Source organism: Amphiprion ocellaris, chromosome 21 (genome assembly GCF_022539595.1).
Source record: "Amphiprion ocellaris isolate individual 3 ecotype Okinawa chromosome 21, ASM2253959v1, whole genome shotgun sequence".
In the NCBI taxonomy this organism is placed as follows: domain Eukaryota; kingdom Metazoa; phylum Chordata; class Actinopteri; family Pomacentridae; genus Amphiprion; species Amphiprion ocellaris.
The window spans coordinates 22,721,646-22,740,296 of NC_072786.1; the positions used below are offsets into that span (position 1 = coordinate 22,721,646).

An 18,651-nucleotide genomic window follows, 5' to 3' on the forward strand; every position below is an offset into this window, starting at 1 on the left:
AGAGAAATGAAGGGAGGTCAACTTTTATCAACCTCCATCCAGATGTTCAACTTCATATATTTACTTGGAGATTTTTAGCACCACAAACCTTTAGTATCACACTTTATTATCATTTATTAGGACTTTAATGGAATCCACCAGCGGATTTAGACTTTGTTGACAAACTTTAGTCTTGTCAGTGTGGGACTGCAGTATTTAAAACTCTTCCATCTATTTGACCTCATGTTTATTAGTTTTAGTGGAGAAAGTTATTTTAATTGTCGATTAGTCTCTTAAAAACCAATTAATAAATTGGATTAGTCAGAGGTTTAAATTTCTTACTTTGTCATATTTTAAATATGACAAAAAATATAAAAATAAAGCGTTTTGAGACAATCTGACCTGTAATTGGTATTATATAAATAAAATTGAATTAAAATTGTATGTATCTTGTAATGGTGGAGTAATTCAGCCATATATGTTGGAAAACACATTTTCTTTGTCCATTAATCTGTTGATTGTTTTCTCCAGTAATTCATTTCTTGTTTTGGACCATAAAATGTCAAACCCAAATATATTCAGTTTACTGTCATAAAAAACAAAAAGATTTACATTCATGATGCAGGAATCAGGCAGTTTTTCACTTTTTATCTTAGTTTAGTCAGAAAGATTGTTGATAATGTGTGAATTGTTGCAGCTTGTGAGCTGTAGAAGGTTTTAATCTTTGGGGCCGAGTGTCAGAAAACATTTAGAAACCAACATCAACAAAGCACTCAACAAAGATTTGAACATCATTAAAGGGAAATCCAACTTTTGCATGACAATGTCTAATTAAAGGACATTTATTTCCAACATAAATGTGTGATATTCATCCTCTGGAGCTTTCTCTTCACATCGTCTTCCACCTGGACTGGTTTGGTCGGGAGCATGTGCAACAAACATTTGAAAAACTGCACTTTAACATCAATGAATGACACTGAAGTTTAATCTCTACATAAATGAGACTGAGTCTGGATGTGCTGCTCTGTCATTAACTTCTAAATTTAGGGAAAGTTCAAACAAAAGAGGACAGTTCAGATAAGACGAGATAAAAGAATGAGCTTATTTTGAACAAACATCTCAGACTTTCTGAGCTTCAGCACCTCTAGCAAGATATTTTAACAACAAGCAACTCAAGAGATCCAGAAGTTGGAGAGAGTTAGCTTTAGCTGAGCCAAAGAACATGTGGGATGCTAACCTAGCAAACATTTCAGACTTTTCTCTGTGAATTCTGAGAAATAATTTCCTATTTAATGACAGAGCTACACATCTTAACTCAGACTCAGTAAAACAGACTCTAATTCAGTGTCATCCATCCATATTAAAGTGCAGTTACCCAAAATGTTTGTTGCATGAGCTCCAACAAAACCTGTCCAGGTCGAAAGCCACTTTGACAAACAGGAAGTGGAAGATTCCAAGCAGATTTATAGAAGGGGGAACCAGACTGTACTAAGTGTGGTCGAGTATAGAGGGGTGTTTTGTTGGTTTTTAAGGCTGACAATGATTATGAGTGAGACATTTGGAGAAGATATTTATTTGCAGTAAATGAAAGTATTTAAAATCTTGGTGTTAAACTTAGAAGAACACAAACTTTAACAGAAAACTTTGTTGATACGTTTTTGTTTTGTTGACAGATGTTAAGTTAAAGGAGTTTTATTCGTGACGTATAACCAATCAAATCACTCCAGAAGACAGAGCGACCACAGGTAGATAAAGGTTCAGAGCCAAAGTAGCGCCATTTTTAAATGTATTTATTACCGTAAATCAGTAAAAAATAAAATACTGATAATCAGTAAATCAGTCAGCCCACAATTACTACAATTCTACAGTGTATGTCTCTTTACTTTGACTTGTTATTTATACAATATACTATGTATATTTTACACTATGCTACTATGTTTGTTTCCTCCTCCTCTGTTGTTTTCTGGATTGTACTCAGCTGCATGCCTTCGTCCACCCGGCCTCCGTTGACTCGTCCCGCCTGCCGTCTCTGGAGCTGAAGCTGGATTGGAACAGACCAAAGTACAGTCCAATCACGATGCCAGCTGCCTCTCAAAAGGCTCCTTCATCTGGCAGGTGGTGGCACTTCTTCTGAGGGGAAGCTGAGCTGGACCAGCAGAACTTTGGAGATGTGTTCCAGTGGTTGGTGGATGTGTGGGGAGATAGAGAGGGACCTTTGAATTGTTCAGAAAGGAAAACAGGGAACCCATTGTTAGTTTTAGTTTAGGTTGCTACTGCAGTTTGTTTTTGTGCTTGAAGAGGTGAACAGGAAGAGTTTCTTTTCGTATTGATTATTTTTTACTTTGTTCCTGGTTGGAATGCCCATCAATGTCAACATGAAGTTCACTTTTAGTTCTGTTTATTTATTTTATTTTTACTAACACCCATTTGCTTTTAACCTCCCCACATGTTGTGTTGTTGTAAACTGACTCTGTCAAATAAATAGTCGTCTAACCCTCTGGAAACAAGCGTTTGGACTGTTTTTGTGCTGCTCCTCACCTACTTCTGACAGCCGGGACATAACAACCTTTTGTGGACCAAAGGCTTTTCTACGACGTTTTTACAGCGACATGCTATACTATGACGTTTTTAAAGCGACATGCTATACTACGACGTTTTTTGAGCGACATGCTATACTATGACGTTTTTGGGCGACATGCTATACTATGACGTTTGTAGAGCAACATGCTATACTATGAAATTTTTAGAGCGAAATGCTATATTATGAAGTTTTTTGAGCGACATGCTATACCATGACGTTTTGTGAGCGACATGCTTTACTATGACGTTTTTAGAGCAACATGCTATACTATGACGCTTTTTGGGCGAAATACTATACTATGACGTTTTTAGAGCGACATGCTATACTATGAAGTTTTCTGAGCGACATGCTATACTATGACGTTTTTTGAGCGACATGCTATACTATGACGTTTTTTGAGCGACATGCTATACTATGACGTTTTTTGGGTGACGTGCTATACTATGACGTTTTCAGAGCGACATACTATACTATGACGTTTTTTGAGCGACATGCTATACTATGACATTTTTAGAGCGACATGCTATACAATGATGTTTTTTGAGCGACATGCTATACTATGACGTTTTTTGAGCGACATGCATCACTATGACGTTTTTAGAGCGACATGCTATACTACGACGTTTTTCGAGCGACATGCTATACTATGATGTTTTTCGGGCGACATGCTATACTATGACGTTTTCAGAGCGATATGCTATTCTATGACGTTTTTTGGGCGACATACTATACTATGACGTTTTTAGAGCGACATGCTATACTATGACATTTTTAGAGCGACATGCTATACAATGATGTTTTTCGAGCGACATGCTATACCATGACGTTTTTTGAGCGACATGCTATACTATGAAGTTTTCTGAGCGACATGCTATACTATGACGTTTTGTGAGCGACATGCTATACTATGACGTTTTTAGAGCGACGTGCTATACTATGAAGTTTTCTGAGCGACATGCTATACTATGACGTTTTGTGAGCGACATGCTATACAATGATGTTTTTCGAGCGACATGCTATTCTATGACGTTTTGTGAGCGACATGCTATACTGTGACGTTTTTAGAGCGACATGCTATACTATGATGTTTTTCGGGCGACATGCTATACTATGACGTTTTCAGAGCGACATGCTATACTATGATGTTTTTTGAGAGACATGCATCACTATGACGTTTTTAGAGCGACATGCTATACTATGACGTTTTTTGAGCGACATGCTATACTATGATGTTTTTCGGGCGACATGCTATACTATGACGTTTTCAGAGCGATATGCTATTCTATGACGTTTTTTGGGCGACATACTATACTATGACGTTTTTAGAGCGACATGCTATACTATGATGTTTTTCGGGTGACATGCTATACTATGATGTTTTTTGAGCGACATGCTATACTATGATGTTGTTTGGGTGACATGCTATACTATGACGTTTTCAGAGCGACATACTATACTATGATGTTTTTAGAGTGACATGCTATACTAACACATTTTTAGAGCGACATGCTATACTATGACGTTTTTGAGCGACATGCTATACTACGACGTTTTTTGAGCGGCATGCTATACTATGACGTTTTTAAAGCGACATGCTATACTATGACGTTTTTTGAGCGACATGCTGTACTATGACCTTCTTCGGGCGACATGGTATACTATGACGTTTTTAGAGCGACATGCTATACTATGACATTTTTAGAGCGACATGCTATACTATGACGTTTTTAGAGCGACATGCTATACTATGACATTTTTAGAGCGACATGCTATACTATGATGTTTTTAGAGCGACATGCTATACTATGACGTTTTTTGGGTGACATGCTATACTATAATGTTTTTAGAACGACATGCTATACCATGATGTTTTTAGAGCGACATGCTATACTATGATGTTTTTTGGACCAAAGGCCATGACGTTTTTAAAGCGACATGGTATGCTATGACGTTTGTTGGGCGACATGCTATACTACAGGCTTTTTAAATTGACACATTACTATGACGTTTTGTTTTTGCCATTTTTTAGCCACATATTATAAGAATTTGAACAGTTTTAAAAATTACTATACTTTTACTTGTGCAATGAAACATTACTCTATGGCATTTTTTAGACGACATACTCTGATGTTTTCTCGAATAACATACTATCTTGACAATATACTGCACTATCACATTTTTTGAACCACATATCATACATGACAATTTTAGGCAACATCCTATCATTTTGCACTTTTTGACGACATAATAATCTTTTTTTTTTGCCAAGCTATACTATGAACTACAGGCCATACTATGTTATTCTTGAAAAGTATACTATACTTTGACATTTTCTGAACTACATCCTATACTATGGCATTATACACAGAGTGCTTTGGTTACATGTTGATTTATAATCTAGATTTTTTTCTGTTTTGTTTTTTGACAGGATTACCACAGACCTAACCGTGAACACCGTTGACACCCACCTGAGGGAGATGCTGCCTAAGATCTCAAGGCTGCTTGTTCGTGGTCTTTCTGGTCCTGCTCCAGAACACCTTCATCAACTACGTCTTCTTTTGAAGAGGCCCTCAGATGCTGCAATCTCTGACCTTAAGGAGGAACTGCTACTTTCACTCTGTAACGAGATGGCGGTTATGTTAAAGACCCAGCTCCTGCAGCTCCTGGCGGCTTTGAGTGAAAATCTAACATCCATCAAAACGGAACTGCAGACAGTTAAATCTGAGCTGTCGGTCAGTATTTCAAACATCAAGTCCGACCTGGCTGCCCTAAAGCACGCTGTGGATGAAACGGAAACTTCACTCTCCACATCATCGTCACACTCCAAAGCAGAGCACCTGTCTGCTGAACTTTTAAAAGTGGACTATAAATGTGAAGAATGTGAGCAGCAGGAGACTGTGAGTAGCGGAACAGATGTGATCAGAAAGAAGTCAGTTTCTTTTTTCTTTTCTTTCTGGTTGACTTGATGCTGTCAGATGCAGATGTTGGAGCTGATTCTGATCTTTCAGGATAAAAAGCTGCTTTTCCTTCACAGACTTTTCAGGAAATTATTCTCTCAGGTTTTCTCTGCTATTTATATTTTTATTATCTGTGATTATTTCATTATTTCTTTATTGTAAAACAAAGTTTGAGGCATAAAGACTCAGTTATTTTATTCCTGAAATCTTTGACGTAGCAGAACTAAACTTCCATTTTCCTTCTTGTACTTCTGATACTAGAACTAAACGTATTTTCAACACGGATCATCTGGTTTTAATGAATCAGCAGCAACATCACAACAACAAATGAGACAATTTTCAACAAATTAATGAAACTGATGTCATTTAAAACTATCAGTCTGTTTTAGTGTCAAATTAAAACTGATTACTGACAACTAGAACATTTACGTTACTGTTTTAATCACATTTAAGTTTCCTGAACGTTACATTAATGTCAACCAGCCACAGTTTTATGAACTTAATGAACCACATTACAGGAACACAACACACTTCAGCTGTTTACATGAAACTCAACACATTAGCTTGATGCTACGTTAGCTTTAATCAGGCTACAACTGAGCAGCTAGCTCGGTTAGCATCGCTAACATTAAAGCTAATATTTACTATGCTAACTTTCTTCTCTGGTCAACACACACTGAAACAAACTCCACCAACATCTGGAGTGCATGGCACACATTACATCTAACACTAAAGCTGCATATAAAGTGCATTAAAAGCGGCACCGATACGAAAATAAACATTTACTTACCGAACTATCAGAGTCCTTTCAGTGTCTGCTGGTAGAATCAGCCGAAGGCAGAAAACTGGTTAATACAAGCCAACGGGCAGGAAAACTGTCTGTGGAAAATGTTCTGCTGCTTCACCGATAAATAAACCAACAGTTATTATATCAGAATTAATCCAAACGAGGAGAGCAGAGTCTCTGCTGCCTCCTCCATAGGACCTGTCAATCATTCCGGACCGGACTGTCAATCAAGTAGTCCCACCCCCTGGCTTCGCAAAACTTTAACGCTTTATAAAAAAATAAAAAAAAAAAAAAAAAAAAAAAAAAAAAAAAAAAAAAATATATATATATATATATATATATATATATATATATATATATATATATATATATATATATATATATATATATTTATTTTAAGATCGGCCACCTGATCTCTCATTTTGACCATGAAAACTAACGGGAAAAATTATATACAGTCTATGCACTGTACTCTGTTTGGCTCCACACTTGCTGATGACCACTTCCGGTCTCAGAAAATGAAAAAACGGACCTTTTTTCGTTTCTGTCTCTTACTGATTTTACTTTCTTGTTATAAAACGAAAATCAAAGCATTTAAAAAAAAAATCGTATATCCCTTTTTGATCATGAAAAGGAAAAACGCCTTGTATTTCAATTTTAATTTTTGTATTTTAAAACGAAAATCAAATAACCACTCGTTTTTTGTTTTTCAATACCCGTTTCAGAACGGAAAATCCAATTACCAGATGGACCCAGTATTTACACATAGAGTAGGATTCATTCAGTGTCATGATGAAAATGATAAGGGCATTAGTGATGCATTAATGTGCAGCCAATACAAATACTGCAACTCATTCAATCTGCAAATTAACTTAGGAAAGCTGACAGATGAAAGGAGTTAAAAATGAAATGTTCGCCTTTGAAAAGTAGTGACATAGAAGCATCAGGGTCATTCCCAAATTGGATGGCGTTTGGCCTTCAAAATTTTTGAAAACTGAACTTTGTCTTTTACAATTTTCTGCTCCATATTCATCAATAATAGGTGATAAACTATCAAAGGCTTGATTGGCTCAGCTTACACATCAATGGTACCATTTTTATTCAATGTTTTATTTGTTGTTTGCTAACCCTACTATAATCACAGTAACAGGGTTGCTAATCCATGCTAATGTGATCTTTTTCTCAGCAGTAGAAGCTAGATATTTAGCTGCTGTTACTGCTGACCAAAAGGACAAACTGACTGATGGAAAACAGTCAAAAGAATTAGTCTTTTCCTAATAATGTGAGGTAAAGTGAGACATTCAATCAAGCCTGACAATGTGAGGAAAATATGAAAAATAGAAGAGAGGACATAGCTTTGTTCTACCCATTCTTTAGAAAACTGTTTGATGATGTTAATTCCGGCGTTTCATGTGATTCATTGTTTTCTTCTTCTTCTTCCAGATAAAAAAGTTATGCTAACATAGTTGTGGGACACACATTCCATGCATAATAATTATTATTTAAAATATTATGTTGATTTGAAAAAAAATGTTCCCACAATAACAAGACACATTAATGAAAAAAATAATACCAAAAAAGGAGATTTAAATTCCATTCTAACCGTTTTATTTGAGATTCAATTTGATCATCAGGGAGGTGAGACAAGAGAAAAATGTCATTTCAAGGGGAACTCCAGAATTATTTGGTATTTAAAAAATATTTTCAAACATTCTTTTATCCTAGTTTGTTTAGATTTGGTCTCAGTACAAGTACATTTCCGCAACATCTACAAGTTTTAATATTTTGTACATGGATTATTTGAAATTTGATAGGTGCGACTTAAAATGTCCTCCAATTCTAGAATGACCCACAAAGTAGCACCAAATGAAAGCAGTCGACTGCAAATGCCTTAAGATTATACTTACAGTGTCTATAAAAATAATTCACCTCCAGCTGGCAGTTTTCAGCTCTTATGATTGTTCAGAGTTGAATCGTGGTCAATTAATTTGGCTTTTTTAGGCAAGAATTTACAAAAAGACTCTTTCGTGTCAAAGTGACAACTAGTTTCTACAAAGTAATGCCAAAAAATTAAAAATATAAACTGCAAAATGAATAATTGCACAAATGTTTACTCCATTTCATCTCACTCACCTAATTAATTTTCCATTTCATTTCATATTTTTAAATTAATTGACGCTACTTCATAGAAATTTGTTTTCACTTTGACATGAGTCTTTTTGGACCGTTTTTGTCAAACTAAAAGGAAATCAATTTCTCCATGATTCCGTGCTGAAAAAGCAGAAAACTTCCAAAGAGAATAAGTACTTTCTGTGAGCATTGTAAATACAGTACTTTGGTAAATGTTCTTAGTTATTTTCCACCATTGCCCTGGCTGGATGTTGCTATTTGAACTTCAAACCAAACAATATCAGTGCAAAGGGAGAACACAAGCACATTTTGTTGAAATAAATAGTAGTTAAGAACACAAGCCCTCATTAGTAAAACGAGATGGATGAGAGTTTATTGTGTTTGGAGAGGAAGCAGAACAAGATGTTTGGGTGCACTCAGTGGCTGCTTCATGAGTTTATTGGTAAAGCTTGATAAAAAAATCATTAAAATAGACTATGTTTCAAGTTGGATCTGTGGTATGTGTACATAAAGCTACCCTGCACTCAAAAAATGGATTCTTTGGATGAACTTAAAAAAAAACATGGAAAGAATTTCCACATGATTAAATGGCTTACTTTAAACAATAACCAATTCTTTTGTTCCAACTTAAGGCACTGAGGTTAGTTTAACTTCATTTATTAGGGTCCATTCAACTTGTTTGCAAAGTTTGGATCCAACTTAATTTACTTAGTATGGGTACATGCCTTTGAAATGGGTTGATCCAACTATTTTGAACTAGGGTACTTCAACCCGAGTGGATCAAGTTGGCCCAACAAAATTGCTTAATGCTGAAAGAGAGCTGTTTAATCATGTGGAAATTCTTTCCATGATTTAATTAAGGCAATTTTAAGTATTACATTTGAGTTTTACTCAAAAAGGTTATCTTTCAACAATGTCTACAGTCTACTTGGTCTAAAAGGTGTAAACATAACACATGACAAAGAGATGCTGTCATAAACTGTATTTAAATTGTAAAGGCAGTACAGTTGCTCATTTTTAATTAACTGAATAGAAGTCCTACATGCAGTTACAAACTGCTAGTACTGCTTGTAATACAAACCAAATTTAAAAAAACAATAATAACAATAAGTAAAACAATATTTTACACTTAAACAGCAAATGAAATGTATCACTTCTGAAAACAAATATTCAGCACTGTTCCCTCTAAATTTGTGGTCCTAAACTGGTGGATCGGAAAGTGTGTGGTTAAAAAATATATATATATATTAAGTGCTTAAAATATGTAACAGGTCCACATTGTTTTTACAAACATTGATATAAGAAAAATGTCCTTTAATCTTGGTCTGTTTTTATTCATTTTTTTAACATTTATTTTAATAATTATATTAATTATTTTAATTGTATTTTCATTACTGCCTTACATTTATTTTTGGTCAGTTTAGTTTTTTTTTTTGCCACATACTTGAAATTACCACAACTGACCAAAATAAATCTTATCTTATCTTAGAAAGTGACCAAAAATCTAAACTGAACAGAGTGAATTTAAAATAAATAAAAGGCAAAACTTACTTAAAGAGTACAGAAAAATTTGGAACCCAGTTGAGAACCGCTTTGTGTTTTAAATCACAATTACAAAGGATCTGAGTACTTGGTACAGAAGAAAAGCATTACAAAAGTCTTTGCTGATCTAAACTGAAGATGCTGTTTGGGACATGGGCTAATATACTATTTGAATTCTCAGCCCCCTTATAGAACTCAACATTAAATAATGGGAACTGCCCATTAAAATGTCAGGAGATTTAGTGTTGATAAAAAACCTTGCAAGTGAACTTAGAACATCTTAAAGGAAAACAAAAGGGTTTTCCCCCAGTTGAGCAAAAATTCTCAATGGGAAAGAACTGTCTTAAGGGCCTGAACTTTTGCAGACAGTCTGTTCCCATCAAGCTCTAGGATTATTTTCTGCAGAGCTTCGAATGTATATTTTAGCTCTGGGGGTAACTCAGGTTCAGAGTATACACAAAGGCAAGCAAGATGGACAGTGCAAATGGTACATTCCTCAATTCACTGAGTACCGTCACCCCCTCCAGAATGATTCCCACATCCTCTGGGGTATCACTGGGCTCTGCACCGCTGTGTCGAATGATGTAGATGCCATAGACGGTCTCTGCCATAGCTGCTGCGGTGTTTTCATCATCCGTCTGTGACAAAACAAATTTAAAAAAAAAATTCTAACTGGTATTCATTACATCCATCCTCATAATTTAAAAAAAAAAAAAACCTTCTAAAACAGCTGAAATTAGCACATATCAAACAATCAAAACAACTTATGACCAGCATTACATTTCAAAGGTCTTTAAAAGCCACCCAAAAAACCCACAAGGAATCCCTATTGATCATTTCCTAAAAAAGGTAAAGTAAATTAACATACCTTGTATTCTTTCACCAGCTTGTCTGGATCTTCGTTAAGGTAGACACACAGTCCCTTAAGAATGCATTCTCGTCTGGTATCGATCCCATTGTCCTACAGATCAGAGAATAAAAACATACACACATACATCTGAAACACAGTGTAAACAAACAAGGAGAACGGATTCACGTGTCTAATGAATTAATTATAATATTTATTATACTGAAAAGAATACTGAAAGCCATTTTTGGCAGATGTTTTGCTATTTTAAGGGATACCTTCAGGTAGCTTTTTTGTATTTTTGAACCTGGGCTGTATTTAGGTTTAGCCGGCAGTGCAACTGAATGATAGGAACCAAAAATAGAATGATCGGCGCTGTATTCACTAAGTTTCAGTTTTGCCTGAAAGCAAAAGTAAGTTTGAACGAGCATGTGTGGGCAATTTCTGTTTGTGTTAAATGTATGCCAATAAAAGTGTTTTGCTACCAACAGGCTCAGATTGTTATAATAACTATTATGGTGACGAGTAGTAATCTGAGTAGCAAAAATATCAGAAAAATCGCGGCAGCACAGCTCATCAACTCCCTGCCATTTTCAGCTCTCTGTCGCTGCAGTTTACTCCTCTTCGTCCATCTCATTGTGGATTCTTTGAATATCGTTATTGAATACTTACAATAACAATCTGAGTAATAAAAACAATGTCAGTCGAGAGGGGCAATGTAGCAGAACTTAACAAGAAGTGCAGTTCTTCTAAGAATTCATCAATTTTTTTGCCTGGCCCATGTACAAAATGCTCCAACTTGAGCAATGCAGCAGCAAAATGTTGCTTAATTACTTCAGGCAAGTTCTTATGTCCACTCACATCATGACTTGAACATCCACCGTCTGCTTCAACAACACTGTCATCTTGATTTTGTGCATCTTCCTCAGGATCATCAGGTGAGTCTTGTGAAACTTGAGTGGTTGGAACTACTCCTGGCTTGAAATCTTTCAAAGTATGTGGGTTGTGTTTTCTGTTCTTGTGACAGTGAAATGTTCCATATATGTTTGTTTGAAAACAGCAACCCTCAAACATGCAAGTAACAGTTTCATTACTCTTCAGATGAGGCCAATGTGTGTAAAATAATCCCTCTCTGTAGAAAGATCACAACAAGCACACAAATGACAACTGAATGTCGACAGTTCCAATAGCTCCTGAGTATTTTCTTTGGGATGGACTCTACTTAAATGAATGTACAAAGCATTCCATGTCTTAAAAGTACATGGGCAGTCGGTGTGTAGGCATGGGTAGCGGTGCCTATGACAGTGCTGTAGTCTAATATGTTTTAGTAGCTTGTATCTATTAGATAAAGATACACTGCATTCCTTACACCTCCACATCCAGAGCAAACTATACTTGCTGCAGCAAGACACAAAAAACTAGGGAACTAGGGAAATCTGGTTTAGCTGGAATCTTGGAACTGGTATCCCAAAAAGCAATAAAATGAAACATCCCAGAAGATGCCTTTAACCTGTAGTCACTGATGCAGTTGGACTTCAGACAGTTGTAGCTGGACAGAACACTTGCAGAAGGACAGCAAAGTAGAACACCTTGGCAGTAACCAATGACTGTAATAAATAGAACAGACATGAATTAATATCAGTGAATGTAAAACATTATCATTATCAAATTAATCTGCTTGTTGTATATAATTGAGCCTTTAATTGTATTTGTTTCTTTTACCAAAAAACTATTATTTTTTTAAAACGCTCATTTATGTCAAGGCCTGCAACACTTTAATTACCCTTAAAATAAATACAGGAAAATAATAAATCCATCTCATCCTATCAATTTAAAGTAATATGTGTACCAAGCAAATACTGATGACTAAACTTTGGATTTATAGAGACTGCTAGTGAAATTTCTGAACAATAATCTTGACAACTTCCTCTGTTCATCAATTTTATCCCCACCTCATCCCTCCTTCACAGTGTTTTCCTGTACATTCATTTAACAGTGGCGGGCCGTTTGGCTTCACTGTGACTACGGTGGGAGACGAGGAAAGACCGGTGTGTATTGTGTCTATGTTGGCAGCGGAGCAGACATCATGAAGCCAAATAAATTAAATAACCCTTTATTTACGAGCGTGTCGGCGCCGACACGACAGCACAACCGTCGGTAACCGTCGGTAACGTTACAGCCATGCGGCGGCAATGGCGGACGGTGTTTTTGACCGAATTAAACATTACATTTGGTCGAACAACAAACTATCGCGGGACAGTGTCGCTTAAGATGATGGCACGTTTATGCATAGCATTTGTTTGCATTTTGATCCATTTTAAAGGCAGATAAAGGATTCTTACCAGTCCATGAGCACGCTGACCTGACAAATTCCGCGCCACTTCCTGCAGGTATTCTCTTCTCGCGTGATGATCCCGTCACGTGTTCTCGCGATATCGGCCATAATTTTCCCGGAAGCGCCGGAGTACTCGATAGTCTCCTGTTATTTCGACATGGTTAAATAAAGTAAAAGCTAAGCAGTTCAGTTTCAAGTAAATCCTGCAGGATTTATTCACGTTCATTGTGTAAACATGAAATTGTATTGTATACAATGTATTTTACACTTAAGTAAGTGTAACAGCCAGCCATTTTCCATTTTTTGAGTGTGCTGCATCAAATGACGCAGAATAATTACAAATAATGTATCTGTATATATTTCACTCTGCATCTATCACAAGCTCCCTGAGAAGATTATTATGAATGCAGTGCTTTTACATAACATATCACTTGTCCTCTTCAAATGTCTGCTAAACTGACACCTTGTGACATGAGCACTTTACTATTATTATTACATCCAAAAAAAGTCATGTGGGCTGCATTCCATCCAGTAAAGTCAAATAAACCTAATAAATTTTGATCCTTCATTTCAAACTTCCTATGTGATCCATCCACAGATTTACAGCCGTTGCGGTTCAGCAGCTCTGACCTTTGACGTTTTAACTGCTCGTTGCATAAAACTGTTTATTCTTCCATCACATCCAATACATCAGTTAAACTGGAGGTCTAGATGTGAATGTATATCATGTTACTGTTGTGGTAAACCGTCACAGCAGGATGCAGTTTGGCTTTTTCCGCAAGTTTATGACTGATTCTAAACCTGTCACTGCTCACAGTAAAATAAAAACACACTAATGCTGGCTCCTCTACTACCAGACTATTTCTGTTTTGGATCACGGCACACAGTAAAGCTGCGATGAATTCACTGAATTATGCAGCTAAAGTTATTGTTTGAAATATAGAGGACATGCACTGCTAAGAAAACAGGGACCGCTTCAGTCCCAGACATGAATGTTTTCAATCTTTAGATAACTATTTAGATATTTTGGGGAATTTATTTTCTCGTTTCATGTCTTTCCAGTCAGGAAAACATCCACTATCCTAACCGATTCATGTGTTTAGTCATGGTTATATTGTGCTGGGTGTCATCCTGATGACCTAATGCCGTGATAATTACCAAACCAAGCTTTATGCTTATAAAAAAATGAAATACTGTGTGTTTTTGTGGTATAACTTGTCATACCTGGTCAATCAGTTATGAACATTGGAAAATAACTTTCTTTTCATTTTTGTAACCAAATATTTAATATTATAAAGTATTTTCTATGTATTTTTCCATAGTATTATGACATGAAACGTGGTTCAGAAAATATCACTAGTTGAATTTTGCATGATCAACTTTTTTGTTAATGTGTGCTCAGAGTGAAATTTTCATGATGTTCAATTTTTTTTTATACATACACTACTGTTCAAACGTTTACGACACCCAGACAATTTCATGTCTTCCATGAAAACTCACACTTTTATTCATGTACTAACATAACTGTACAAGGGTTTTCTAATCATCAGTTAGCCTTTCAACACCATTAGGTAACACAATGTAGCATTAGAACACAGGAGTGATGGTTGCTGGAAATGTTCCTCTGTACCTCTATGGAGATATTCCATTAAAAATCAGCTGTTTCCAGCTACAATAGTCATTTACCACATTAACAATGTCTAGACTGGATTTATCATTCATTTAATATTATCTTCATTGAAAAAACTCCTTTTCTTTCAAAAATAAGGACATTTCTAAGTGACCCCAAACTTTTGAACGGTTGTGTTTGACAGCAAATATGCTCAACTGGGAAACAAGTATTCTTTTTGATAGCTTATTTTTCCCACCATCAATTCCTGCTTAGTTTATCTTGCCTTGTATGTTACCGTGATTATCTTCTATTCATAAGCATTGTAATGATGAAGATTTTGTAATTTTGCTCAATTTTTTTCTAAATAGTTGATTGAAAGCTTTTGTCAGGTGTCAGGCCTCCTTTAAGGGAAACACAAGATGACCCAGAACAATATTTTCATCATGTAGTGCTGTTCAAGTGGCAGAAAGAGCTTGTATTGCCTTTGGCTCTGAGCCGACAGCTTCCTACTATCTTCCCACTTGGTAGCAATCACTCAGAAATAGTTGAACAACTTCCAGTAGAAACAGCTGAAGGACTATCTGTCTCTTCTCTTCACATCAGTTTCAGTGACAGGGAGACAAACTAATTTGGGTAAATTTAGCAGCATCTGCTGCTTTCATTATTCTTCTCTGTGTAGAGAGGACCAAAAAAAGATATTTTCCATAACTGGGCCTTTAGGATTATGCAGCAGTAAATAAAGCATATCAGAAATAGCACCAATGTGAAATGTGAACATGGCACAAATTGAATAAGGAGATAACTCACTATAATAGGAATAGGAGGTCATAGGAACTCACCACCTTTCTGCTTAGTTTATGTTGTTTTTTTCAGAGAGGTCGAAGGCTGTTGTATTCACACGATGAGGAGGGTCTCGTCCTTGAGTGTCAGCCAGCCTGGATTATTACTGTTTGGACCATGGAGCTTCAGCTTTGTATGATTGTTATGGGAAAATGACACTGGCACCAGGCTGCATGAGCTACAGAAGGCATGCTGGCTTGGCACAAAGCTGAAGGTTGTGTCTACAACATCAACATCATACTTGTAACCACTGTGGAACATGCACCAACATCATTAGAAATCCTCAGCTTTCCATCCAGAACGTGTAACACATGAGCAGCACCAGAATTATTTTCTTGCGGAGATGAGAGACTTCATCATTTATTGGTGCAAGTATGGAACGTGCAGCACACACAGCAATAAACAAGCCATTTATGTTACATTTTAAAGTCATTTTCAAGTTTCATGCCAACCGTAGACGCTTGACATATTCGAAGGACTGGTTGTTAAAAACCACCTGCAGACAGAAGGCTGGTAGAGGGAAAAGATGTGATGTGTTTTGGAAAATTTGCACAACAGACTAAAAACTGCATGCATAATAAGAGGAAATCTACACACTACACACCTCAGCACTCAAACAGCACTGACAGTGACCTTCAGAAGGTTGCATCTTTGGCTGCTTCTCTGAATGAAGCTCTTTGGCTGAATGTGGAATTTGTGCAGAATGTCTTAACATCATGTGAAGTAAGCAGCACAAAACAGATATTGTAGATTCACAGGAGATTCAAGCTGTAAAGATTGTTTTATCTGTAGCTTGAGTGGATCAGCTGGAAAACGAACATAATCACAGCTAAGTAAAGGAAATCAGACATCTAAATATGATATAAATGTAAAATATCTCTCTCAGTGTTTAGGACAGATGTCCTAAATAGGTCAAACAATACCTCTGACCTCTTTTGTTTTTCCTTCAGCACTGGGATTTTCTTCACTCCCAAAATAGGAATTGTGAGACAAAGAAGTCACTGAATCTTTAACAGCAAATGAAGTTATCCTAGACACACACACACGCGCACACACACACACACACACAGGTCAAAGAAGGAAGTGCGGCCATATTAGAACTTTTTCTTTTCACAAAAAACAGTCTCATACTGTAATTATTGTAATGGATGCTGTAATGAGATATGGCTAAAAGTGCTGTGTTGTTGTTTTCAGTCAGCTTCAAAAATATAGTTGAGATTTATACCTATCAGCCACAATATTAAAACCACACACAGATAAATTACATGAATCACCTTGTTACGGAGGGCTGCACAGTGGTGTAGTGGTTAGCACTTTCGCCTTGCAGCGAGAAGATCCCTGGTTCGCGTCCCGGCTTTCCCGGGATCTTTCTGCATGGAGTTTGCATGTTCTCCCTGTGCATGCGTGGGTTTTCTCTGGGTACTCCGGCTTCCTCCCACAGTCCAAAAATATGCTGAGGTTAATTGATCATTCTAAATTGCCCGTAGGTGTGAATGTGAGAGTGATTGTTTGTCTTTGTATGTAGCCCTGTGACAGACTGGTGACCTGTCCAGGTGTCCCCTGCCTTCACCCTAAGTCAGCTGGGATAGACTCCAGCACCCCCCGCGACCCTAATGAGGATGAAGCGGTGTATAGATAATGGATGGATGGACCTTGTTACGGAGCAATGCTCTGCCAGAAAACCCTGGTCTCTACATTCTTGTGGAGGTTACTTTGACATTAGCCTGACTCACTGGATGTTGATTCCAAGTATAAGCCTGCCACTGTATACAAATTTGCCATAAAAACAATTCCACCATTACTATTTTGAGTAAACACAGAGTTTTGAGTAATCCCCCAACAGTATATATATATATATCTATATCTATATCTCTCTCTCTCTCTCTCTCTCTCTATATATATATATATATATATATATATATATGTGCGTGTACAATACATATACACATACAAAATATATATACACATACACACACCTGCATACAGACACATCCGCACACATTTACTGCACAATGAAAATGTAGCAGCAGTATTGCATTGAGTTATTCTTTCGTCAGTTTTAGTCGGGAATTATCCCTAAATGGATTACAGTCACTTGGAAATCCCCACTGAATAAAGGCAGCCTTTCTATCCTCTCTAATTTTTCCCCATCTTCTAAAAGCTACCATTGTGATATTAATACACCTAAGAGCAGTTTGGAGAGTCCTCCTATAAATAACTGGGACATGATTGTCAGCCGGTATAACCACCAAACCTCAATCTGCTAATGAACTTTTGGAAGAAGAAGAAAAAGGGTAACCTTTGTTACGTAACAGATTTTGTGTTGTGCACATTCTTCAGCACCTTTGTTAAACCCCAGTATCTGTCTCAACCCCAGGCCAAACGCCCAGCATCTGATCTTACTAGAAGTGGTTCAGCCGTCATCTCTGTCACACCAAACCAAACAAAATATCCCTCAGCAAAGACTCTCCACCCTGAACAGCAGATGAGCTACATAAGAGAAATTAATTGGCCAAATGGTAAGTGTTATTTATCAACTGTCCAAAACAGAATCCTGTGCAAAACAAATCACTACTTCCAAATTAGTCCAATAAAGTCAAATTTCATCTATAGTACATTTATGCAAGAGTGAATATTAAGTGTAACTATCAAGCTTTGATAGTGGTGTGTCACTTGTTCTGTGGATCAACAATAATGCTGGACATATTAATGGACACTTAATACCACCAACATTCATATGCATTATTATTATGTTGTGGTTTGGATTACTGGTTTGTGTACTTGTAATCTGATATACATTATGCTCATTTGCAGCCGTGATCTTTTAGTAGGTTAATCTATGGTTACAGAGAGCGAAGCTGTGGGCAGCTTAGGGGTCCTATGGGATGTGTCATTCAGTAGACTTCTGACAGCCTACAAAATGCAGCCATGTTGTGCTAATGTGCAAATGTTTATGTATTTTCAAGTACGCAAAAGTTGCAGCATAAATGTGTAGCTAATGTGCAAAAGGTTTAGACTATTACTAATGTTAAAATGACATT

The 18,651-nt window shown here is 36.6% G+C and overlaps 1 protein-coding gene across 1 annotated transcript; it reads right to left on the bottom strand.

Moving 5' to 3' along the window:
- Positions 1-9,401: 9,401 nt before the first annotated feature.
- LOC118471370 (uncharacterized) lies at positions 9,402-14,265 on the bottom strand. The gene is made up of 6 exons (XM_055006853.1): positions 14,246-14,265; positions 13,166-13,302; positions 12,334-12,430; positions 11,685-11,835; positions 10,845-10,937; positions 9,402-10,614 (listed from the first exon to the last, which is right to left on the bottom strand). The coding sequence occupies exons 1-6, from the start codon at positions 14,263-14,265 to the stop codon at positions 10,399-10,401; spliced, it is 714 nt and encodes a 237-aa protein (XP_054862828.1). The 3' UTR covers positions 9,402-10,398.
- Between the last annotated feature and the right edge of the window lie 4,386 nt (positions 14,266-18,651).

Bases quoted from the DNA above. Each gene is read 5' to 3' on its own strand.
- LOC118471370 (XM_055006853.1), bottom strand. From the start codon at position 14,265: ATGACTAAACACATGAATCG. The intron at 12,431-13,165 runs GTAAGAATCCTT...TATTTATTACAG, and splicing joins GTCAGCGTGCTCATGGACTG to TCATTGGTTACTGCCAAGGT. The intron at 11,836-12,333 runs GTTAAAGGCATC...TCACAAGAACAG, and splicing joins AACTGCATCAGTGACTACAG to AAAACACAACCCACATACTT.